The sequence below is a fragment of the Acomys russatus genome, chromosome 26 (assembly GCF_903995435.1).
Source record: "Acomys russatus chromosome 26, mAcoRus1.1, whole genome shotgun sequence".
In the NCBI taxonomy this organism is placed as follows: domain Eukaryota; kingdom Metazoa; phylum Chordata; class Mammalia; order Rodentia; family Muridae; genus Acomys; species Acomys russatus.
The window spans coordinates 46,889,128-46,913,047 of record NC_067162.1 but is presented as its reverse complement, the minus strand read 5'-3'; the positions used below and the strand labels follow the sequence as shown (position 1 = coordinate 46,913,047).

At 54.0% G+C, this 23,920-nt stretch overlaps 2 protein-coding genes across 3 annotated transcripts; both read left to right on the top strand.

Moving 5' to 3' along the window:
- The first annotated feature begins 30 nt into the window (after window positions 1-30).
- On the top strand, window positions 31-10,774 carry Rnf166 (ring finger protein 166). Of its 2 annotated transcripts, none has more exons than XM_051168785.1 (6): window positions 31-241; window positions 6,810-6,966; window positions 8,535-8,647; window positions 8,912-9,026; window positions 9,202-9,309; window positions 10,048-10,774. In XM_051168785.1, the coding sequence occupies exons 1-6, from the start codon at window positions 87-89 to the stop codon at window positions 10,111-10,113; spliced, it is 714 nt and encodes a 237-aa protein (XP_051024742.1). In that variant the 5' UTR covers window positions 31-86; the 3' UTR covers window positions 10,114-10,774. The 2 variants fall into 2 exon arrangements, with proteins under 2 accessions (XP_051024742.1, XP_051024743.1); XM_051168786.1 differs by lacking the exon at window positions 31-241 and adding an exon at window positions 439-924.
- A 5,438-nt stretch (window positions 10,775-16,212) lies between these two features.
- Snai3 (snail family transcriptional repressor 3) lies at window positions 16,213-23,062 on the top strand. The gene is made up of 3 exons (XM_051169160.1): window positions 16,213-16,389; window positions 20,682-21,287; window positions 22,606-23,062. The coding sequence occupies exons 1-3, from the start codon at window positions 16,314-16,316 to the stop codon at window positions 22,785-22,787; spliced, it is 864 nt and encodes a 287-aa protein (XP_051025117.1). The 5' UTR covers window positions 16,213-16,313; the 3' UTR covers window positions 22,788-23,062.
- The last annotated feature ends 858 nt before the right edge of the window (window positions 23,063-23,920 follow it).

The following is a 23,920-nucleotide window of genomic DNA, read 5'->3' as shown; positions in this document are numbered from 1 at the left end:
GCGGTGACGCCAGCGCGGCGCCGTCGCGGCGGTGACGCCGGCCTCCCGGCTTGGAATAGGGGGCGGCGGCGGTGGCCTGGCCGGGGATGGCGATGTTCCGCAGCCTGGTGGCCTCGGCGCAGCAGCGGCAGCCGCCGGCTGGGCCTGCGGGCGGTGACAGCGGCCTGGAGGCACAGTTCAGCTGTCCTATCTGCCTAGAGGTGTACCACCGGCCGGTGGCCATCGGCAGCTGCGGCCACACGTGAGCGCGCGCACGCCTAGAGCTCGCGGGGAGGGGGATCCGGGCAGGGGTCGTGGCCGGCGGCCGAACGGGGACATAGACAAGCGTGCCCTGCCCCTATCCGCCGGCCTGGCGCGCGCCCCACATCCGGGCCGAGGGCCGCCCGGCACGCGCCCCAGCCCCGGTCGTCTACGGCCGCCGGCTGCTTCGAGGGCGGCGGATGCGGTCGCTGCGCCAAGCGCGGGGGTTCGGGCTTGTAGAGATCGGGCGCGGGCCGTTGCAAATAAATGGCTTGTGTCTTTTGCAGTCCGCTCTGTCCACCCCATGTCTGCTGGCTTTGACTGTCAAGGAAATGAGTTCCCTAAAGTTAGGAGAGGGGTTCGTTTGGAGCCCAGTGTTTTTGTTTTGAAGGACTTGGCCTATTCTGAACGTGAAGCTTCCAGGCAGCAGGGCCTTAAAGGGATCCAGACACCAAGCTTCTTCAGGTGCCCAGCTGAGCCAACACTAACCCCCATTCTGGCTCCTCCTCCTCCTCCGTGTTTCAGGAACAGAAACTTGAGGATGTGACACAACTCCAGCCTGGCTGGGAGGAAGCCAAAAAATAGAGCGTCTGCTCCGTGACCTCCTCACAGTGCAGCTCTTGAGCTTAGCAGTTGGAGAAAGGGCAGGAGGATTTCTCAGCAGAGGGCCACGGTGCTGAGGAGGTGGGGCACTCTGCCGCTTGGGGCTGGACAAGGTGCACCCGGATTGGAGGGAGGCATTTTGTAAACAGAGGCAGCTGACTTTGGAGGCTCTAATGCAGAGAGGGAACTGGAACTGCTTGGGTGGGCGTGGGCCTGCTAGTCATACAGGGAGGTGGCAGGGACCCTGGCTCCATCCAGAGCTGCCATCACTTTTCCTGCCCCCGGTGTCAGGCTGAACAGGAGACTTCAGTTCCACTGGAGAGTCTTGTTAAGGCACAGCTCCTACTCGGTCCAATGACATTCTAGCAGGAAGCCTTTGATCAGGAACCCCCCCCCCAACACACTTTTTTTTAATGCATGCATGAGTAGGCGCCATACCGTGTGTTGTGTAAGACTAGTCCGTTTTGAAACCCTTTCCTTCAGGTCACTGTGTTTCCAGTTTTCTAGTATTCGCCAGTCATTATCCACCCCCCATCTCTCCTCCCCTAGTCTTAATATGTTTTCCTCCTGGCTAGGTAGAACAGGATTGAAAAGCATCTTTCCTGTAAAATTGTCCCCATTGCTGCCAGTACAAGCTGTTGTCTAGACAGCCCTCACCTTAGAAAGGTGACCCTCCTTTATTTGCTTGTTCCATTTCCCCCGGATGTCCTCACCTACCTTTAATTTGCAGTGTCGGTTGGGTGTAGCCTAGGTGCATCACCTTTTAAAAATTCACTGATTGAGCTGGGTGTGGTGGCGCACGCCTTTAATCCCAGCACTCAGTAGGCAGAGGCAGGCGGATCTCTGTGAGTTCAAGGCCAGCCTGGTCTACAAAGTGAGTCCAGGACAGCCAAGGCTACACAGAGAAACCCTGTCTCGAAAAACAGAAACAAACAAACAGAAAAACTTGACTGATTCTTCCTGTCTTTGAGCCACCTGACTAGTTAGTTTCCTTCCTGCCGGTTTTCTTGTGAGTAGAACCCCACTGCATTGCTGCCCTGGTTCCTGGACAAGAGAGGGAGAGGGTGTGGGGAGGGCGTTTCAGGCTGCAAGTACAGGCTAGAGGTCTGCCAGTGGGGGCATTGTAGTTCAAGGAACTATCTCAAGACCTCAAAGGAGTTGTGCCTGGGGTGAGAGCAATCTCAAGGCTTCACAAGGCAACTTTGCCTGAGGGGACTGGCTACCTCGAGGGTGTCTGAATGTTTGCCTGTCCAAGAACACAGGAAGGGGAGACACAGTGGTGGGGCTTTACCTCACACTCATTTGTTGGCTCTGTTTCTTAACAATTAAACTTTATTATACAACCCAACTAGCTTACACAAGAAGGAGAAAAGGTTAAAGGGACAAGAGTGAACCTTCCGGTATCCGTTCCACAGCACGGGTCCTTAGGTGTCTCTCTGGCCTGCGTGCTGGTCCAGCCTGTTCGCTGCTCCACACGCACTCAAGCCCAGGCTGAACCTGTTGTTCTCTCCTCCCCACCTGCCTGAGCCACGTGGGAAGGGCGGTCTCCTTCTCCCGTTGAGGGTCCATTAAAAAAAACAATAGCCCTGGTGGGGTTCCCAGGTCTGTTTTCCTGAATTCCAGGCCCAGGATCACTCCACTCGGTCTGTCACAAGGTATTCATGGGGTGCCCCAAGGGTAAAGCCCGCCAAGACTGCTCCCACCTGTGACAAAGCTTAGTCTTTCCCACACTCATTGCTTCAGTTGCTTAATTTGGTGGAGAAGCTGTCTAGCCGCAGACTCTGTAGATGCAGACAGGAACTCTGTGTGGGAGAAGTGTGCCCTGGAAACTAGGCCCGGGCTGCACCAATGTTTCCTTCTACTTCTTCCTCTTAGGGGCAGTGTCGTTGAGACTTGCCTGCCTCTAAGAGGAGAGCGGCCCCTTCCTCTGTCTACATCTCCTTTCTATTTGAAGACCTGCTCTTCCCAGCTCTTCCTGGGACACTTTTCCTTTTCCCCAGTGTGGCTTTGCTTTCCCTGTGGGTCTCTTTGAGGTGGAATTCAGTGTTCACAGTTTGCTCATTCGTAGTGTGGTGTGGACACCAAGCCAGGCGTGGTGGCTCCTGCCTGGATGTTGGTAGCATTCCTAGTATTTGGAAGACTGAGGTAGGACAGGAATGAGTTCAAGGCCCAGTATAAGCCACAGAGGGAAACTTTATGTTAAAGGTTTTAGGGTTTTAATTTTTTGTCTATGGGCACGCTGCTTACATGTGTGTCTCTGCATTGTGCATGCACTGTCCTTGGAGGCCAGAAACGGTGATGGATGCCCTTGGGACTGTAGTTACAGGCAGTTGATAGCCACCGTGTAGGTGCTGGGGTCAAACCAACATCCTCTGAAAGAACAGTCAGTGTTGTCAGCCAGTGAGTCACTGAGCCATCTCTCCAGCCCCGCGTCTCAAAGCATTAAAAAACTGTAGAACCCATTGGTTTCTGTTGTGCTCGGAGTTACACAACCTCCAGCACCATGTAGAACATTCACCAACTCCCAACAGCCTCGGCAGCTACTCACCGCGCTGTTCCTCGCCCCGCCCCCAACCCCAGATTGGTCCATGCTGCACATTTCATATAAATGGTATTGTACAGTACACACTGCCATTGTGTTGGGCTTTTCTCCCTCGGGATCCCATTGCAAGCTCTGCCTCCAGTAAAAGTGTCAGTGCTCCACTCCTCTTCATGGCTGAATAACATTCCTGCATGGCTTCTAGGGTTCCGCTGTGCACACTGGCATGGAGGTGTTCATGGGCCCCCTCGTGTGTGCCATCTCACCAGCATCTGTAGGGACCTCCTGGCTGACCAGCTAACCAGATCTTAGGGCCAGTGACACACCATCCTGAACTACTTGCTGCAGTTTCAAGGGCTGGGTGTTGGGCTGCTGGTGCCATCTCCCTCTGCTCTGTGGGGTGACATAGGTGACAGAGAGCCACTCTTGACTGCAGGAAAGTACTTCTGAGAACTCTTTCACGTCTGCTGGTGTCAGGTCTCGGGCTGACCTTGTGTCTCTCAGCTTGGTTAAACATGGCTTGCCAGGTGGTGGCTCCGTCAACATCAAGGGTGCAGGAACCTTTGACACTGAGCTGTGGGCCCATCATCCTTACTGCAAAAAGGACCTTTTCTTGAGACCTCATAATTGCAAAAAGGATATTGGCTGAGTCATCTGCAAATCCAGGAATATTCTAACATTGGCCAGCTCCTCAGCCCACCCCACGGCCTGCTGAAAAGTTGCGAAGAAAAATAAAGCTGCATGCTGGCTGCTCGCAGCCTCTTCGTGGTGCCTGAAGGTGCCATCTTCCTGGGGCCTGAGTCACTTCCCCTCCTCCCACCTGGTGCCATTAGCACTTGTGATTTTGTGCAAAGGTCACCTTTCAAAATTGTGAGCTTCCATATTAACCCCAGAGTCTGCACTCAGTGGTCCCACATCAGCAAACTCAGCCTGATCCAGTTTCAAGTTCCTTCCACAACCTTAAGGTCCACCCCCACACACTCCGCAGCCTTCTGCATGGGTGAGTTAGCACACTCCAGGTTCTGTAGTAGTGCAGCCCGCCTCCTCATGGACCACACTTTCTTCCTCCCCTCTAGGAGCCTGGTTATAGGTCTAGAGGCGACTGTTGGAAGGCCCGAGGGACATCAGCATTGTCTTACCCGGCACCTCCTCCAGAGAAAGTCACTGCTGGTTTATCAAACAGTGAAGACTCAGTTTCCACAGTCAAAGGTGGAAAAGGCAGTAGTACTTCAGGGGGTGGGGTATAAGTACACCTTTGCTGAGGGTGGTGAGACGGCTTGCTCAGGGAGATAGACCCTGGAGAATCTGAGGGTTTGAAGTTCTCAGCTTCAGCACCCCCCATGCACTCGCACCCCACATTACAGGGTCCCATTCTTTACCAATTTATGCAGACGCCCTCCGAGGTTGGGACTAGAATTTTTGTTGTAATTCAGCCAGCCTTATAATGAGGTTTGATTTTTTTTCAGCTTGAGCTCTGTGGGTGCTGGAGAGAAGGTTCTCTTCCAGGATACCCTTAGAAACCTTTAGACGGTTGGTGGAGCTGGTCAGGTTTTTTTTTTTTTTGTTTTTGTTTTTTTTTAGGGGGGGTTTCGAGGCAGGGTTTCTCTGTGTAGCTTTGACTGTCCTGGACTCGCTTTGTAGACCAGGCTGGCCTCAAACTCAAAGCGATCTGCCTGCCTCTGCCTCCCAGAGTGCTGGGATTAAAGGCGTGCGCCACCACGGCCGGCTGAGCTGGTCAGTTTTATCACTGACTTCATTGTGGTCCCTCAGCATGTTCTGAGATGCTGGAAGTTGGTAATTTTATCACACAGCTCATTCTTTTTTCTTTTCAGTTTACCTAAGGATGCTAGGAGCAACCAACCAGGATCACCATTTTCCTAATTTTCCCACAAATTGTCAAAAGTTTTACTTACAGAGTCACCAACCCCATTGCCTCTCACAGTTAGTGACTGTGAATAATCAAATCCATCGCCTTAAGTTTATACAATCCTGGGCTTTCAAGACTCTCCGGGCGCACAGGAGAGGCTTCAGTAACTGCAGGTCTCAACAAAGTGGGGAACCCAGTCCAGACACTTAAAAATTCATCCTTATGTTTCTCTTGCTTTAGAGCCAATTCTGACACCAAAATCTGTATGAGTCAGTGTTCTCTAGAAAAACAGAACTTACACACACACACACACACACACACACACACACACACACACACACACAGAGAGAGAGAGAATTGATTTATTAGATTGGCCTACAGGCTGTGGTCCAGCTAGTCCAACAGTGGCTGTCCACCAATGGAAGGCCCAAGGATCCAGTAGTTAGTTGTTCAGGCCACAAGGCTGATGTCTCAACTGGTCTTCATTATCCACCAAGATTCCAAAAAAAGTAGACTGTCACACCAGTGAGGGCGAGAGCAAGCTTCCTTCTTCCGTATCCTTTGTGTAGGCTGCCAGCAGAAGGTGTGGCCTAGATTAAAAGGCGCATCTTCCACCTCAAAACATCTGGATTAAAAGTGGGTCTTCCAGCCGGGTGGTGGTGGCACGCACCTTTAATCCCAGCACTCGGGAGGCAGAGGCAGGTGGATCTCTGTGAGTTCAAGGCCAGCCTGGTCTACAAAGTGAGTCCAGGACAGCCAAGGCTACACAGAGAAACCCCGTCTCAAAAAACTAGAAAAAAAGAAGTGGGTCTTCCTCTTCAAGTGATTCAACTAGGAAAATGCCCTCACAGGTATGCCCAGCCACTTGAGTTTTCATTAACTCCAGATGTAGTCAAGTTGACAACTAAGAAGAGCCATCATTTGTGCAGCTGTGCGCCTTTCCTTTCTGTCCCCCTCTGGTTTGTATGTGTCTTCGACTGGAAGATACCACAGACATGCTTGCGTGTGGGCAGGCAAGGACAGAACTCTTGCTGCTGGCATCTGGGAGTATGCGAGCAAGAGACTAGGCCCCAGCCAGTCATCAGTTCTCCAAGTGTGTGTCCAGCACCTCAGCCAGACCAAGCTTTGACTCACAGGATACAAGAACCCCTGTTGGCCTAGGACCCTGTCCCTGAGCAGCTCTGGCCATCTGATGAATCAGGACTCCAGGCCTGGCATTGCCTCTCCCACAGTTGTTAGTGATTTTCCTTCCTGGCCCTGGATGGATACCCTGACCCCTAAGTTTCTGTCAACCACCATATGATCAGGAGACTTTCAGAAAAGAGCCCGCATCCTGCCCCAAAGATGTTCTTTCTGGGGTACAGGCTGCAGGGCATATGCTGGCTATAAGAGGGCTGTCCTGCTGCGGGGTGGATAGCTGACCTCTTAGCCGTGTCCAGCTGGGGCAGGGAGGGGGCAGTTGGTGTGTGAGCACAAGATTGTCTCTAAAACTAAACAGCAAGCGGGAGCCACTCTGTGCGCCTGCATGGAGGAAGTAGCCTAGGTCCCTGTCACCTGCAGGTTCTGCGGGGAGTGCCTCCAGCCATGTCTGCAGGTGCCATCCCCTCTGTGCCCGCTCTGCCGTCTGCCCTTCGACCCCAAGAAAGTGGACAAGGCCACCCATGTAGAGAAGCAGCTCTCATCTTACAAGGCACCCTGCCGGGGTTGCAACAAGAAGGTACCCACCCTGCTCGGGTTTCCTCAGGCTGGGGGGGCTGGGGGAGCAGCTTCCGCCTGTGGGTTCCTCTCTCCCTTAGAGGAACTGGGTGCATGACCTCATAACCCCTTCCTGTGGAACCACATCTGCTCCAGTCTGAGGCCATCTGCCTCAGAGCTCTAAGGGAGCAGTGCTGTCAAAGCTGCCTGACCTCGGCTCAGCTGACTGCACATGGTAGTTGGTGCGGGTTCTGCAGATGCAGACAGAGCACTCAGACTGTGACAGACAAATCTGGGGAAGCCAAGAAGGTTCTGGTGGCTCTGAGGTGGGAGGTGCAGGGCCTTTTGAATATGAGTTCCTTGCACCTGATGTCAGTGCCTTCCTGAGCAAAATGGCTTGAGCACTGTTCACCAAGTCCTCACATAAGGCTCTGCCACTTGTAACAGGGCTCACAGGCCTCTTTCCATCCTGTCCCCAGACCCTGCCTTGCTCCCACCTCCTTCCTTTGTTCCTAGCGGAGTACACTGCAATTATGCTGCAGACATCCCCGTGTCTCTAATAAATTGTGTTTTTGTTAACTTGTCACAATGTCCTAAAGGCCACCAGGCAGATAACTGGAATGACCCTGGGCCTGGAATAGTGTGGCTGAGTCAGCTGCTGTGGTGCTTGGGTGCCCTGGTTAGACTTTCCTAGGGAGCCTCGAGGGCAGACTCCTGTCAGGGGAGCGTGAAGTGGCTCCTCTCCTTACCTCAACACCTCAATTTTCTAATTTTGTCTTCTGGAGCAAATGTCCCTGCTGTGACAAGTGACTTCAGGAGAACCTTCTTGGGCCCCTGCTGGTCTTGGGTACAAACTCTGGGTGCTGAGGGCATGTGATGTGCCCACCTGCCAAGGGTGGGATATTAACATCTCCTCCTCCCTCGGTGTGTGGAGTGTCTAGCCCCTGCCTTGGTGTGTACCAGGGGTCAGGACTTGTGTCCACCCTCAGGAGGGCTGGCCGTTGCTTCTTTCTCTCTCCTGTGTTACTCATTGTGTCCATGCTGGGTTGAGCCTCTAAGGCAAGGGGTGCATCCCTCAGGCTGGGCTGCTGCCCTTGGCTAGCTTACTCTGGCATGGTTGTGCTGACTAGATGGGACCAGATGGATGGTAGTTATCACACCACATTGTGATCTTCACCACAAACAGGACTTTGTCGGAAGAGCGATCTTTGATTGGTTCCCCCTGGGGGTGTGAACCTTTTTCCCTAATAAGTACTGGTCCTGTGCACTCATTGGAGCAGCTTCCCATCTGCAGGTCTCTCTAGGGATTCAGCCATGGGGCCTGCTAGTCCTGAACTGAGGAGCTCCTGGCCTGCATCTGCTCTGGATAGCTACCCTAAGGGCAGTGTCTATGCCTTGTGGAGACCCGGGTATCTTTATGTGTTCCCTCTTCTCACAGGGGCCCTTCCAGAAGCCCTAGTTGTAGGTTGCTGCTCAGAGCCTTTGCATGCCTTAGGAGCAGAAGAGACGGGTCTACCGGTTTGCTGGCCATTCTCTCCCTCCTGCCCGAGGTCATGACCAGCCCAGTTCTGCTTCTCTCTCATCTTATAGGTGACGCTGGCAAAGATGAGAGTGCACATTTCCTCCTGCCTGAAGGTCCAGGAACAGATGGCTAATTGCCCCAAGTTCGTCCCTGTGGTGCCCACATCCCAGCCCATCCCCAGGTAGGCATCCTTCAGGATGGGGACCCAAGATGGGCAGAGCGAGGGTATCTCCTAGGCCAAGGACCATATAGTCACCCCCCTCTGGCATGCCACAGCCCATTAGTCCAGTGTGTAGGGTAAAGGAGAGCACTAGGAATTTCCTTACAAGACACAGGGTGTTCCTTAGGCTACTGGGGATGGGTCAAGGCTAGGCTGCCCACAGAGGGGAGAAGTCATGGTGGGTACTCTCAGCCCCAGGCTTGCTCACTGTCCTTCCACCTACAGCAATGTCCCTAACCGGTCTACCTTCGCTTGCCCCTACTGCGGAGCCCGCAATCTGGATCAGCAGGAGCTGGTAAAACACTGCGTGGAGAGTCACCGAAGTGACCCCAACCGTGTGGTGAGCCGTGCAGGCCTTCTGCCTGAGGGAGCATGGGGACAGGCCTGGCCTGGGGAACAGGACACCAGTTGTGCACTTTAGGTGGAGGGCGCTCTTCATGTTGTACTGGGGGTGAGTGGGTGGGCAGGCAGGCCGGGAAGTCCCCTCCCTGCTACCTCCAACCTCTTTGTTCTAGGTGTGCCCCATTTGCTCAGCAATGCCCTGGGGGGACCCCAGCTACAAAAGCGCCAACTTCTTGCAGCACCTGCTGCACCGGCACAAGTTCTCCTATGATACCTTCGTGGTAGGTACCTTCTGCGCCGCCACGGCAGTGCCAAGATTCAAAGGCCACTAGAGGGCAGCAGGCACTCAGATTTGTCAAGGGCTTGGGCCTGCATGAGGCTAGCTGCTCTGGGTCCCTTGATGCCCACTCTGATTCAGTAGCAGCTTCAGAGGCTGAGCCCCTCATAAGGTGTTACTTGCAGGTGATTCTGAAGAGAAGCTGGAAGGGCTTTCCGGAGCCTGCCGTCGCCTGGGTCAGAAGGGTACAACACACTTGCAGGCCCCTCGCCCAGGCTCTTCCTTCCAGGCACCCCCAGCTACCCTGTCATCTGCAGCCTCTAGTCAATTAGGGTTTCTTTCTCCCTGGTCCCCAAGGCTGAAGATCTTGTCCTGACTGAACTTTCATCTCAGAAAACCCAGTTCTTAGCCAGGAAAGTGGGTCAGTGGGTAAAGGCTGCCGCCACCAAGGCTGACAACTTGAGTTCAATCCCTGGTGATGAGAAAGTCCTACCCACACTGTGGCGCACATGTCTACATATATACACACGAGAAAACTAAGCCGTAAAAAGAAAGATTCTTAGGATCAACTCATTCATGGAATCAGCCCTCGTGGTCACCACCTGCAGAGCACATTTTGTGAAGAGGGCTTGGGACCCCAGAATGATAGCTGACAGCGGGTCTGTTTGGTGGACCAGCATGGGGTGTGGTCTGCGGGTGGGAGCCATCCTGCTCCTCCTGACGCATCTCTGCTTGTTTCCAGGACTACAGCATCGACGAAGAAGCTGCCTTCCAGGCTGCCCTGGCTCTGTCCCTCTCTGAAAACTGAGGCACAGCCTGGCCACCTGCCTCAACTCAAGTCTGGGGCGGATGACACACTCCGCCTCAAGGGATAGGGCTGTTGCCCTCCTGCCCTGGCACCTGCACAGGATCGCGTCTCACTGCGCCGAGCAGAATTCCACACAAGGAGAGCTGGTCTCAGAACCCCCAAGGCTGGGATCCTGGCTAGCTGGCCCCTTGACATCAAACAGGGCCACTGGGTCCTGGCCAGCGGCACTGGGTCATCGGTGCTTTGAGGGGCAGGTGCTGCCCATTGGGTTAGAGCAGTTGGCTGCCTTTCCAGCCAAGATGTCCTCATGTGGAGAGGGATGAGGTGCCCTAAGCTGTGCCCCCAGCAGGACCAGGGGAGGAGGCGCCCAGCCAAGGCTGCCAGCCCACCCGGTCCCTAGCTTCGCTTCCACCGTGAGCATTTGGTACTGGCTTTTGTGATACTTAGGAGCCCTGCGTTTTTCTATCTTATCCTGTGTGATAATCTTTTCACGTTTTATAGAGCAAAGACAAAGCAGTTACTCTTCTATTGCAATACCTGTGTTTGACTAGGAAGAACAGTATTTTTATGGAGCATTTACAAAATTATATTTTTTAAAAAAACAATCAAAAATAAATACTGATGGGATCAGTGCAAAGTGGGAAAAAGAGTGGGCATAGCCAGGGCTTCATCTGTGTGTGAGACAGAGGTGGTGTCCCCAAGATACTCACTCTTTAAGTTGATGACCCAGAAGAAATCCTAGCACCCCTGGCCGCTTGCTGTGGCTGCTCCCTGCAGATGTAGGACAGCCAGGCAGAATGGGGCCCTTCTGCCCCAGGAACTGTCCATGTCCCAGGCAGAATGGGTCCCCTGCCAACCACATCCCTCCTCAGGCAGGGACTGCCCTTAGGTGGTAGAGCCCTCAGAGGCCTGCTTGGTGGCAGGTCAGGCCAGAAAACACTTGTCAGCATCTTGTGTTCACAGCATAAATTGCTGTCATTTCAAGAGTTTAAATAAAGTGTTTCCCAAGCACCCGCGGGAGCCCTGGTCCTGGCTCTTACTGCTCCACTGTCAGTGTCAGCTGCCTCTGCCTCACCTCAAGAGGTCCTCTCCCCAGTGGTTGACCCACCATGTGCCCTTGGTGACCTTTCCCCTGGCCTCTGGTGGGCTGCCGAGTGGTGGAGACAGAGTACTCGTTGCTTCTCTTACAGTCTGGCTCATTTTTCACTACCCTGAGATGATAGCGTGGATCTTGTGAGGTAGGCTGAAGGCCTCCAGCTCTCCAAGGATTTCTAACAGCTGAGGAGAGCCGGGCATGGTGGGCAGAGACTACCCAGCACTCCAGAGCCTGGGGCAGGATTGCTTTAAGTTCAAGGCCAGCCTGTGCTACCTGCAAGCTCAGGAGGTCAGTAAGGACTACAAATAAAACCCCCGTCTCAAAACAGTAATAAAACGCTAAGGAGTCACTTGACAGCCAGCCTTATCATCTGGGGTGGAAATGCTGTCTGCCTTACCTTTACTGTCCCCCTCTGTTCTCAGGTGGCAGGCACCCAGTGGCAGGTCTCTGTTGTAGCACGTGGGACATGGCAGGCACGGCAAAGCCCCCACCCACAAGCTGTAACTTGAGAGGGGCTGGTTGCTGGACAAACATATTCCCCGTAAGAAGCAGTGTGACCTTCAGACTTCCTTCTGGGTGCTTCCCATGCCTGGGCCTCTTGCAGGCAGGGTGGGGTTTTGGGATCAGCAGTGCTGCAGCAAGGCTGTCCTCCCATTGGTTTCCAGAAGGGTCCTCACTGAGCTTTCAGCCATGTCTGAGCCCTAACGGCGGGGCTGCTCTGTTCATCCCCTGGCTGCCAGCCAAGCCTACCACGTCTCGGGCAGGTGTGCACCGTCCCACAGGAGCTGAAGTGATGCTCTCACAGGCCCAGGCCTGTGCTATGACTGACCACAGTGACAAAGCGAACCCTCAGAGGGCGTGATCTCTGGGTGCCCAGAAAAAAACGCTGGAGGCAGCTTAAGGCCAGTCACAGCAGGCCCTGACCTCGGCAGCAACCTTCCATTTGAGATGGCTTCCTGAGTTTGTGCTGTGCCTGAGGGAGCGCCAGAGTAAGCCCAGCCCAGGAGGCTCCTCAAAACCAGGGCCTGCACACCTGTGGGGGGTGGGCAGCGAGAAGGAGGAATAGCAGCTGGGAAGCCATTAGTCCGCCATGGTCATATGGCTCACCTTGGCAAGAGATAGGGGGCAGCCTGGGGGCTCTGCAGGCAGAAGTAGATCTTGGAGCTCTACGGATGAAGTGTGGGCTCTTTGGCCCCTCCTACACTGGTATCTGGTCTTATCCTTCAAGAGGCCTGGGGGGAGGAGGAGGGGAAGAGTCGCACTCAAATGCCCCTCTGCTGATGGGAGCAGAGGAAGGGATCCCTTTCCTGTGCCCAACATGGCCAGCCACTGTCCTTTTCTTTTTTTATTTTTATTTTTGGTTTTTCGAGACAGGGTTTCTCTGTGTAGCCTTGGCTGTCTTGGACTCACTTTGTAGACCAGGCTGGCCTAGAACTCACAGAGATCCGCCTGCCTCTGCCTCCCGAGTGCTGGGATTAAAGGCGTGCGCCACCACGCCCAGCTCCTACCTCAGTTTTGTTCCCCCATTGGCCTTGATACCTTCAGGTGACTCCATATCTAGGAGTCTCTGGAGGATAGGAAACCCCCAGAACAAGGCAGATGTCAACAGACTCACATCCAGGTGAGGCGTTCCTGGGTCAGAAAGCAGCCAACCGGTCCCTTGTATTGTCTGGGTAAAAAAAAAAAAAAAAATCTTTGGAGACAAGTAGCTAGAATCTGCAATACTAATAGAATGCCTCTGGGAACAGGGACCACGGCCCTTCTTGACACTTGTCGTACACAAACCTATTACCACGTGCTCACTTGTGAAGTTTGCCAGGGGGAGGGACAGTCTCTAGGCTGAGAGCAAATCAGCACCATACCCGTCCTTACATGTGCCTCACCCAGTCTAGGAGGCTGGAAGTTCAGCAAGCTAAGCCCCCCCCCCCACACACACACACACACTTTGGACTATTCTAAGAACAGCAGGAAGCCACCTGGGCCTCCCCTGTCACAGCCCCTCCCCACGATCCTCCCCCAGCTCATGCTGTCGTGTCTTGCGGCATCTAGGGTGTGCGAAGCCTGGGCTGGTGGCAACATGCCTGCAGTTTCACATATTATGCGACAGCACCAGAAGCTGGCACCCTGCTTCCTAGAAAGCACCCTTGTCACAGGTCCCTGGACTTTCTCCTTAGGAGAGAGAGGGTCAGGTGGCCAGCTAGATGCAAAAATCAGAGCGAGCATGGGGCTCCTCTGCTGGGGCCTCTGAGGAACTGTCAGTGGTCTCTGGAGACCGTGTGCTCCTTGCAACACCAGAACAGACAGTGGCTTTAACACTCTATGCTTCAGAACCTCACTTCTGAACCAAACAGCCCGTGCCCGGCTGCACTTCACCCATCCACCAGCCTGCCCGGGTGCAGGCAGCGTGCCTCCCATAACCCTTCAAGCACACCTGTAGGATGTGCTTGGTGCTCACCTACTTAGTGCAGGAAATGCCCCAGTTTGAACTCATGAAGCCTTGTGCCCATCGGATGACGGGTTTTTGGTGACCCGGCCCTTAGCTTCTCTGGGGGTGGACAGGGTGGAACCCTCTGGCAACCAAGGCATCTGCAAAAGGTCTGATGTCAGGAGGAGACTCAGCCAGCCTCCCTGGATGTGAAATACCTGGGTGGGCCAGGCCTGGGTGACAGTAGCACAGTCTGTTCCTGAGTTACCCTCCTGTTGGGCCCTGCTTTGCCGGATGTCAGCCCTCTCTGCCCTCTTTCTGAACACTCAAAACACTGGAGAAAAAGGCTCCACCCACACATGAGAGGCATCAAAGCCCAGTGCAGTTCAAGACCTCTCTACAAAAGCCAAAGAGTGCCTCCAACTGGGATCTCTTGATAGTGAGTGCAACGCTTTCTGTAGACCACAGATCCTCTGAAACGGCCTCCCACTCCGTGTCAGGCCAAGGAAGTCGGATTCTTCCTCAGTCTTCCATCCTCATTCTGACCCTTTACCTGAAGATGATCAGGGAGAAGTTGGATTGGTAGGGCTGAGTCTGCAGCCATCAATCCACAGTTCTGAATTTGAGAAACGCTGGGAGGCTGAGACACTGAGCGCAGGGAGCCGGGAGCCCTGTGTTGGCCACAAGCTCTGAGCAATGCACTGTAGGTGAAGGCCGTGATGTGCTCTTCCACAAATCTTCAGGGCAGACCCAGCCCACCGGAAACGTGTTCAGAGGCGAGAAGCCCAGCATGAAGGTAACAAGGGCTCCCTAGTTGCCGACCACTCAGGCCTTGGACGGCTATTCCTGGCTGTCCAGCCGCCCCTACACAAGCCCTGTCCTGACACAGGCTGCCCCCTGCCTGCCCTGTGCACACCTAAGTCCCTTTGCCCTCTTTGTTAGGACCTTACTCACGGGGTCAGAGACCATCCTAATGGCCTCCTCTTGAACCAGCGACATCTGCAAAGACTTAGCATTTGAATTCAATCACACAGTGGTAGCCCTTGACTAGCCAGTCCATCTCATAGCACCCTCCCTTAGCTCAGTTAATAATATATGTCAGTTCAACCAAAGCACGGACAACCTGCGACTTCTCTGTGGGCATGTTGGTGGGAGCCCCCGCCCCCCCAATGAGGTAGCCTGTGGAGTTACTTGTCACTGTGATAAAAGGGTGAGTGTTTGCCTCGCTGTTGTCAGGGCTGCTGGCTTTCCTGTATCCTGCTCTGTGTGCATCTTGGGGTTGCTGAGAGCTCTGTGGGGCCTGCACACTGCTACCGAAACCTGTGAGTTAGTTCCCAAACCTGTATTTCTGCTAAAGGACATGAGTGACCAGCACAGCGTGTAGTAGCAGGCAAGGCCCAGGTATCCAAACAGTGTGTCTCAGCATCTTTAGGAAAAGCTCCGAAGAGGCTGAGGGAAGCCTCTCTCCCACTGGGGAGGCTTCCCACTGGCGGGGGTCTTAGAAGTTTAAACCTCTTCATGATGGCTCGTGAATGTCCGAAACCCATTGGCTGCTCCTCAAAGGTGTGCCCAGAACCCTTCCTGAGGCTGGCAGGTCACCTCAGGTGTGCCAGATCATCCCTCATTAAGGGGGTTAGGAGATGAGCTTGGAGAATTGGCCAAAAACCACACAATGGGTGGGCGGGCAGGAAGGGTGCCGCAGGTGGGAGCTGGTTCCGAGCCATAGGCTTTATCTATGCCTGAGAGGGGAAAAGTATAAAAGGCTACAAATAGAAATTTTACAAGTCCAAGGAACAGGTGAACGGGCAGCCAGCAGACATGTGTCCTCAGAAAGCCTTCCTACAGATGCCCTTTTCCTACACTCTTACACAGTAACAAAGGACGACGGGCAGCCACATCTAACCAGCTAGAAGTGTGGGCTAGTCTGGGTTCTGTTGTCCACAGACCTCTCAGAACCTCGGTTTCCTCCTATGCAAAGTAGGAGCACCAGTTACTGTGCCCTGCAGCCGTGACTGTGAACTCCAGGATGACTCAGCCCCCTCCTCCGCGACTTGTCTCCCACTAGGCAGATTCATCTTCCCTTCCCACCTCAGCCCACAGAAGCCGTGTTATAGGGCAAAGCTCAATTCTGCCCAGACAGCCCTGCTACTCAGCCACAGACACACCCAGGTGTTGCTGTGTCCATCTACCCAAGAGACTGTCCCACCGGACCCCCAAAGTCGTAAACATCCACACGGAAACCTAGACAACCAGACAGGGCTGGTTCCCAGTTCTCCGGGGCATGGATTACAAAGGATGTTGTAGAGGATAGGGACTTGGCTTGTCCTAGTTGGCTGGCCCTTGTCACCCAACCCTGAACTTTGCTCTTTCATCCACCGCAGGTCGATGGCCAGCCCCCGCGGGGTCGGTGCGTGACCCAGGCGCAGGCCAGCCGAGTCCCGTGGGGCAGACACCGCTGACCACGCGGCGGGTTCCCCGCCCGCGCACCTGTCCTGGGCGTGGCGCCGCGGCCCCGCCCCGCTGTGCTCGGCGCTGGTTGGCCGAGGTGGTGCGCTATGCTAATGAGCCTGACCCTTCTCGCACCTGCCGGCCGTGCTGCCCGCGGGCCCGGTGCGGACGCTACAGTCGGTATCCCGCTGCAGGCTCTAGACCCTGCCCGCCGCTTCTCGGGAGGAGACCATGCCACGCTCCTTCCTGGTGAAAACGCACTCCAGTCACAGGGTCCCCAACTACGGGAAACTGGAGACACAGAGAGGTAGGGGTTGGCCGGATCTCCGCCCCCAGCACTCAGGGGTTCGGGGCAGGAGGCAGCTGGGAAGTCTTTGGGGGCTGGGTCACACCTGTCCCAGGTGAGACCCGGAAGGGGATAGAGTTTTCCATCACAACAGGGGACGAGGTTCCCTTCTGGCCTACGACTGGGGCTCCAAGGGGGATGTGCCCTGGGCAACTTCTCTGCTTAGGAAGACTCGGGCAAGCCTTGGACTCCCCACCTGGAAAAGTTTCCTGAGCCGCGGGTCTCCCTGGAGCTCTCCCTGTGGACTACCAGCCCCCTCCAGCTAAGGAGACCCTGAAATCCTCTCTCTGTAGGCCCGGAAAGGTCCAAAGTTAAAATATGCCCCAGGCGCTGTTTACACCCACCCAGAGAAGGCCTCGTTGACCACAAAGCCAGGAAATTTGGCCTGCCTGCATAGTGGTGGGTGAGCAAAGGCGGAACTCCCCCAAAGCATCCTGCCTGAGGGTGGCAAGCTCACTGATGGAGTAAACAGAACCTCTAGTGATCTTCCCTCCTCTCAGAAGCCCCCTTGCTCTCTTGTGGTGCAGTGTCCAAGGGAGAGCCACCCTCCACAGGTGTCCACCATTTCTGCTCGGCTCAGGGGCTTTAGGTCTAGAGCACCTGGGAAGTGAACCCTTAATCCTCAGAGCGATCCCCACTCAGGTGGGGAGCTTCTTGGAGAAAGACCCACTGGGGAATTACCCAGTGCCTGGGGTACCTCGGATGTCAGGGCCCAGCACCCCTCACATATGTTGAGTCCTACCCAGAGCCCCAGTTGGTGGGAGTTCCTTGGATCAAGCCCCACCACCCACGCTGCCACCAGGGGTGCTATCTAGGGCCCTGCTCTTCAGGGAGCATTTTGAATGCAAATTTGTTTTTATTTGTTTATTTAATTAAATTATTTATTTATTTATTTATTTTTGGATTTTCAGGACAGGGTTTCTCAATGGAGCTCTGGCTGTCCTGGAGTCACTTTGTAGACCAGGCTGGCCTCGAACTCATGAAGATCCACCTGCCTCTGCCTCCCAAGCACTGGGATTAAAGGCCCTAGCCACCCTGCCCCAGCCTTTGAATGCAACTTAATGAATTCACCACCAGCAATTCTGTAACAGAATCTACTTCAGGGCAATGAGATTTTTCTTTTAGTTGGGTGATGATGAGTATCCTTACAGAGGAGTGGAAAAGTTGTATTTACAGTGAATGTAGATTGTTTTTTTGTTTTTTGTTTTTTTCTTTTCTTCTTGTACCGAGGATGGAATCAGTGCCTCACATAGCCTAGTCTACCACTGAGCCGTTCCTCTGGCCCCAGGCCATAGTTTTGAAAGTTGAAAATCACCGGGTACACTCCTACAGCGTACCCCATCTTACCACTTTAATGAGCCAATCAGGTGCCCTGCAGGGCCCCATCGTGGGCAGGGGTTTGCCCAGGACAGTCTTGATGCTCTTTTGCACTCTCTCTTGGCTTTGCCAGGACCCCATGGCCTCAGTGACTCTCTTCCTATGAGGGTGTCACCCTGGAGTATACCAGAGGTGCTGAGGTCTGGGGTCCCATCTCCCCCACCCCACCCTGCCTTTTTCAGGGGCCTCGAGGATTCCTTGAGGCAGAGGGCATTGAGACCCTCGTCTCCCAGGGGCCAAAGCCGCAGAAAGCACCAAAGTGAAAGAGAATGTCGGAAAAGGCACTTGCAGAAGCCATAGCCACTCTCACCTGGCACGGGGTCCCCTCTCTCTGCCTGTGGAATAGGCACAGAACACAGCCAGCATCTGAAGCTGGCAGTGCCCAGCTGGCAGCAGTAGCGACTTCCCTGAATCAGTGAAACTTCCCAACCTGGTGGCCGCATTCTATTGTCGAGAACTCTGCTAACAGAGTCTTTGAGCCATTCTGCTCTCTCCTCCCCCAGTCCAGAGTATGACATGCTGGCTAAAATGTGTGCAAGAACTCAGGTTGGGGCGGAGAGTAAGGGGATTTAACTTTCTGCTTCTCCACATCCTCACCAACACTTGTTAGTGTCTTTTTTTTCTTAAGTTCTGGCCACCCTTGTAGTATGAAGTGGTGCCTTTTTGTTTGTTTGTTTTGTTTTTCGAGACAGGGTTTCTCTGTGTTAGCCTTGGCTGTCCTGAGCTCACTTTGTAGGCCAGGCTGGCCTCGAACTCACAGCGATCCAGCCTGCCTCTGCCTCCCGAGTGCTGGGATTAAAAGCGTGCGCCACCACACCCGGCTGTGAAGTGGTGTCTTTAATGTGGTGTAAAGATGTGGCTTTAATTTGCGTTTTTTTTCCTGGTGTCTAATGATGTTGGATGTTTTCTGACACCCTCGTATGTATCACGGGATGCATGTGGATATGTCAAAGATAACATCAGATGGGTTGGGGGGCAAACTCAGGTTGGCAGCCTTGGCAGCAAGCATGGTCTCCTGCTCAGCCGTCTTGCCAAGCTTGCTTGTGAAATGTCTTCGAAGAAATAGATTCTCCTATATCCTGCCTCCCCCATTTTTGAGGTGGGACAGTGTCCCATGTATCCCAGGCTAACCTTGAACTCTTTGTACCTGAGGAGGACTTCCAACTTCTGAGCGTCTCGCCTCCACCTCCCTCATTAGGATTACAAATGTGCAAGGTTACACCCAGGAGTGTCCCAGCTGAGCTGCACTTCCGCCCTTTGGTGCCTATTTTTATTTTTATTTTATTTTTTCTAATTTATTTATCTTTATTTTGTGTGCATTGGTGTTTTGTCTGCATGTGTGTCTGTGGCGGGGTATCAGTTGGAGTTACAGACAGTTGTGAGCTGCCATGCAAGTGCTGGGAATTGAACCCAGGTCTTCTAGAAGGACAGTAAGTGCTCTTAACTGCTGAGCCATCTCTCCAGCCCATGGTGCCTATTTTTAAATTGTGCTATTAGACCTTTCATTGCAGGGCTGTTAGCTTTATTTGTACATATGCTAGTTTCTAATCAGACCTTTCATTTGGGAGTATTCCCTCCGACCTGTGGGCTGCTATTCCTACCCAAAGCCTTGGCAGCAGAGTAGAATCAAGCCTAGGGGTCTGACTCAGCACATGTGGGAGAGGCAGTACATGGAGGACCGACTAGTGCCTCTGCCTTTGGGGAATCCAAAATGTGCCTCTTATTTGCAGCCTGGTCTCTTGTGTGTGGGGGGAGGGATACTGGCATTATTTGATTACACACATGAAATTCTGGCCACAGATACTAGAGCCACAACCAAAGGACACACAAAGCCAGGCCTAGATCTGATGCTATCTAGTTAGGCAGCAACCACCAGCTACAGCCACCTGCCTGGCTGGGCGCGTCCATGCATGTGGACAGGGTAGCAAGTATGTGCTGTCCAGTGGCCAGGGATGTGCCTGAGCACAGCACATCATGACACACTCAAGGAGACGCCACAAGGGTGACCCTGTGGTGAGTGGAGGCTGATTGCTGTGGGGGTGGGTGGCTGGTTTTACCAGGTTCTTTTTGTTCTGAGTGTACACGTATACTTCTGTGTGGGAGCCCAAGGGTATGAACCCCAGCTGCTGCCTACTGTCCAGAGGTGGGACTGGGGCTCCATAGACAAGCTGCCCAGGCTCAGGCCTTAGAGCAAGGACTCCTGTGAGGAGTTGATTCTTGGGGTCTCTTTGTGTAACCCAGGCTGGCTTAGATTTGAAATCCTCCTTGACTTGGTCTCCTGAGTGCTAGGTTTGCAGGTGTCTACCCTCATGCTTGGCGGTGCACTGTTTATGTTCCTGGGCACCGGTGGTCCTCAAAGATATTTCCCTTTCTTCGTTTTAAAAAAAGAAGTTCAAGCTGGGCGTGGTAGCGCACGCCTTTAATCCCAGCACTCGGGAGGCAGAGGCAGGCGGATCGCTGTGAGTTCGAGGCCAGCCTGGTCTACAAAGTGAGTCCAGGATGGCCAAGGCTACACAGAGAAACCCTGTCTCGAAAAACCAAAAAAAAAAAAAAAACCCAAAAAACAAAAAACACAGAAAATAAAAAATAAACATAGACGTTCAGTTGACTGTCTGGTGTGTAGACTTGTCTAGTTCCTGCGTTCCTCAGCTCTTTCCCCCATCCTCACCACCTCTGTGCACCAGAATAGGAAATAAAGGTGAGAAAACCTGGCTGCTGTAGGCATGGTGGGTTCATGGGAGGCATCTGTAGGCGTCACTTCCTGCTGGTGGCTGCTGACCTCTAAGACAGGCCAAACTGCAGTGAAACAAGTGAGAAGTTTGAAAGCCCAGGCCCCGTTCCTCACTGTGTGCTCTCTTTCCTCTCTGCCCTTCTAGAAGCTAATGGCTCCTGCTCTGCCTGCAAAGAGCTGGTGGGGTCCCGCCACCTACCAGCCAAGGAGGCCCTTTCCATGCCCAGTGACCCGCTACAGCCCGGGGACAGCACCTCTGCCATTGCCTGCATCTCTCTACCTCTTCAGCTGCATCGTGGGGAAGCTCTGGGAACCTCTGGGCCAGAAGCCCAGGAAACCAGCTGGGTGGGCCCTCGGACTGGCCAGGCCCCCAGTGTGCCCCTCAAAGACAGCTTCAATCTGCCTCCACTGTTGGTGCTGCCAACACGGTGGCCGCCAATCCTGGGCCCAGACGGGGCTCTAGGTGAACATCTGAGGGCTGTGGGACCATCGCGAGTCCCAGGTAGTTTTGAGTGTACCCACTGCCACAGGCCCTATTACACATTAGCTGGCCTGGCCAGGCACCAGCAGCTGCACTGCCACCTGCCGACTGGGCGCACCTTCACCTGTAGGTACTGTGACAAGGAGTATGCCAGCCTGGGTGCCCTCAAGATGCACATCCGCACCCACACGCTGCCTTGCATCTGCAAAGTGTGCGGCAAGGCCTTCTCCAGGCCCTGGCTGCTCCAGGGCCACATCCGCACCCATACAGGTAGGATGGGTGAGGCTGTGACCCCAGAAAAGGATCCGGGTTGGGGGAGGGGCTGGACAGCAGAAAAGAGAGGCTGGTCTTGTCTCTGGCAGGGTCCTTGCACCTCCTGCAACCAATGACACGCATCCCAACAGATGAGGAGCACCACAGACATGTCCTCTCAAGGTCCCAAGGCCAGAAACGCAAAATCCAGACATGGCCAGCCCACCTTCTCCCTGAAGTCTGTGAAAATGAAAACTTAAAAAAAAAAAATTATTTAATTTTATTTTATGTGCATTGACGTGGGGGCAAGGGTGTCAGATCCCTTGGAACTGGAATTAGACAGATGTGAACTGCCATGTGGGTGCTGGGAATTGAACCGGAGTCCTTTGGAAGAGCAGACAGTGCTGTTAATCACTGAGCCATCTTTCCAGCCCCGAAAATGATAACTTCTTGCATCTCTTGTCTCCTGGCAGCTCCCTACTTATTGGCAAATTGGCCACATCTGTGTCTCTGCCCCTGCCTTCCTAATGCCATCTCCCTTGTGTGTATCTATCTCTGTGCTGTGAGGGGAGGGAGACCTCTGCCAAGTCAGTCATGAAGTGAGGACTCATTCAGATGGCCTCGGCTTAACTCGGTTATCTTTGCAAAGGCCCTGTTCTGAGGAGGGTTGGAGGGCAGCAGCCAGGAAGCAGGAGTGTCTTGAAAGCTGAGACTGAGGACGTCAGGGCTCAGGTGCAGCCTATCTACCCAGATTTTGTCACTACAGGGCCAGGGAAGTGTGTGGCAGTGAGGAAGCCTGGCCACTGTGGAAATGCCAGACTGGGTTTGGAGAGCTGTAACCAGTTAGGAGACAAGAGCCCCTTGTGGGCTGCAGAACCAGACAAACAGTTCTCAATGACTCTTTCCCTGCCACTTGGGAAGGTCAGCCTGGAAGCCAGGGTCTTAGCAGAAAGAGTATGTCCAATCCTGACTGGAGATGGTGCCTGTGTCCAGGTGTTGTAGCTTGCTCCAGCCAGCTCTGACATCTCTATACCTCAACATCATGCTGCCCGGAGGCCAGGAAGGACTTCCAGGCCCTCCTGTTGCTTCTCACGGTCTACACTGAGCACTCTGGGATCTCACTGCCTCACAAGAGCCTCTGAAGCCCTGGCCCTGCCCAGGGTGACAGTGCAACTGTCCAGAGGGCTCTGACCTCGGCTTCTAGGGCTGTGGTGAGCAGTTGGAGGGCAGGGGCAAGTCAATTATTGACAGACAGGGTTACTTCATCTTTGGCTACAGTCTGTGGAGCCTGCCTTGGCTATGGTCATTTACCTGACCTCCCTTCTTCCTCCTACAGGTGAGAAGCCCTATACTTGTCCTCACTGTAGCAGGGCCTTCGCTGACCGCTCCAACCTGAGGGCCCATCTGCAGACTCACGCTGGGACCAAGAAGTACCAGTGCACTGTCTGCTTCAAGGCCTTTTCCCGAATGTCTCTCTTGGCGCGGCATGAGGAAGCTGGCTGCTGCCCTGGCCCCTAGAGGCACAGGCAGGGTAGAGGGGTCACTCCTGACAATATTCTCAGTGGTCCTGTGTCATCCAGGACGATCAGAGGAGGCAGGGCCCGAGCCCACTGTTGCCTGTGTCCTGCCAGAACCAAGCTTAGTGGAGCCTTTGGGCATCTTTCTTTAAGGCCTATACTCAGAGACTTATTACGACAAGGCTCACCAAAATAAGAACCAACAGTTCCATTTTCAGCCTGGTCTGTCTGCAGGACCTATTCTGAAAAGGAGAGACTATTGGGAAGTGGCTAATGTTGGACAAACCATGGCACCAGTGAACCTGTCACCTGGGTCCCTTTGTGTACAACTTAAAATGACCGTTTTCACTTGAGGAGAGCACAGCGTGTGTATAACATTGGACTGCACAGCTACCTCTCAGCCAGCTTCTCTCTTGCCTTTACCTTAGAGTTGGAGTCCCATTTTCCCCTGCCCCGTATGAACACATACATGTGAGCACACATGTGCCCTGGCTCCTCCCTCTAGATGGAGCAGGGCCAGGGACGATTGGCTGAAGCCAGGTCCCACCTTGTCTATCCTCAGCACTGTGGTCCAGCTCGGAGCTGGTCTCAGTGGCCGGTAAACATCTCAGGAGAGCACTTCTGGGTAATAAAGAGCCTCCACACTCAGGCCTCCCGCCTTGAGATCGCGAGTCTTTACCAAGCTGCTGGATCTGTGGAGGATGCAGAGTTCTCCAAGGGCATTGGGATTCCAGATAACCCGGACCCTTCTGGGCACAGGGCAGGCAGGAGACTGAGAGCATTTTAGAGCCCTGTGAGCAGGTGAGCCTGGGGCCTTCGCTGGAAGACATGAACCCTGAGAGAAGCTGCATGGGGTGGCTTGGCTCGGAGCAATGATGAGGGGACAGCTAGTACCAGGAATAAGGGCCTGTGAAGGATGCTTGGACAGGAGCGAGGCTGAGAGCTGGTAGGGTGGCTGTGGCAGCTGAGTAGCGTCCCAAGCCTAGGAGAGAGCAGGACTTGGTTCTAGCTGACTCTAGCCTTTGGACAGAGAAAGGAGACCCACAGAGTCCACCAGAGAGAATTCTTGACACACTTTGAGGTAAGAGCCTATTGGCCACCCCACATGAGTCAGTCACCTTTGTCCAGACCCAG

Coding starts and splice junctions, on each gene's coding strand:
- Rnf166 (XM_051168785.1), top strand. CDS start 87: ATGGCGATGTTCCGCAGCCTGGTGGCCTCGGCGCAGCAGCGGCAGCCG. Junction 6,967..8,534: donor GCCGGGGTTGCAACAAGAAG/GTACCCACCCTG, acceptor CTCATCTTATAG/GTGACGCTGGCAAAGATGAG. Junction 9,027..9,201: donor GAAGTGACCCCAACCGTGTG/GTGAGCCGTGCA, acceptor TCTTTGTTCTAG/GTGTGCCCCATTTGCTCAGC.
- Snai3 (XM_051169160.1), top strand. CDS start 16,314: ATGCCACGCTCCTTCCTGGTGAAAACGCACTCCAGTCACAGGGTCCCC. Junction 16,390..20,681: donor GAAACTGGAGACACAGAGAG/GTAGGGGTTGGC, acceptor CTGCCCTTCTAG/AAGCTAATGGCTCCTGCTCT. Junction 21,288..22,605: donor CCACATCCGCACCCATACAG/GTAGGATGGGTG, acceptor TTCCTCCTACAG/GTGAGAAGCCCTATACTTGT.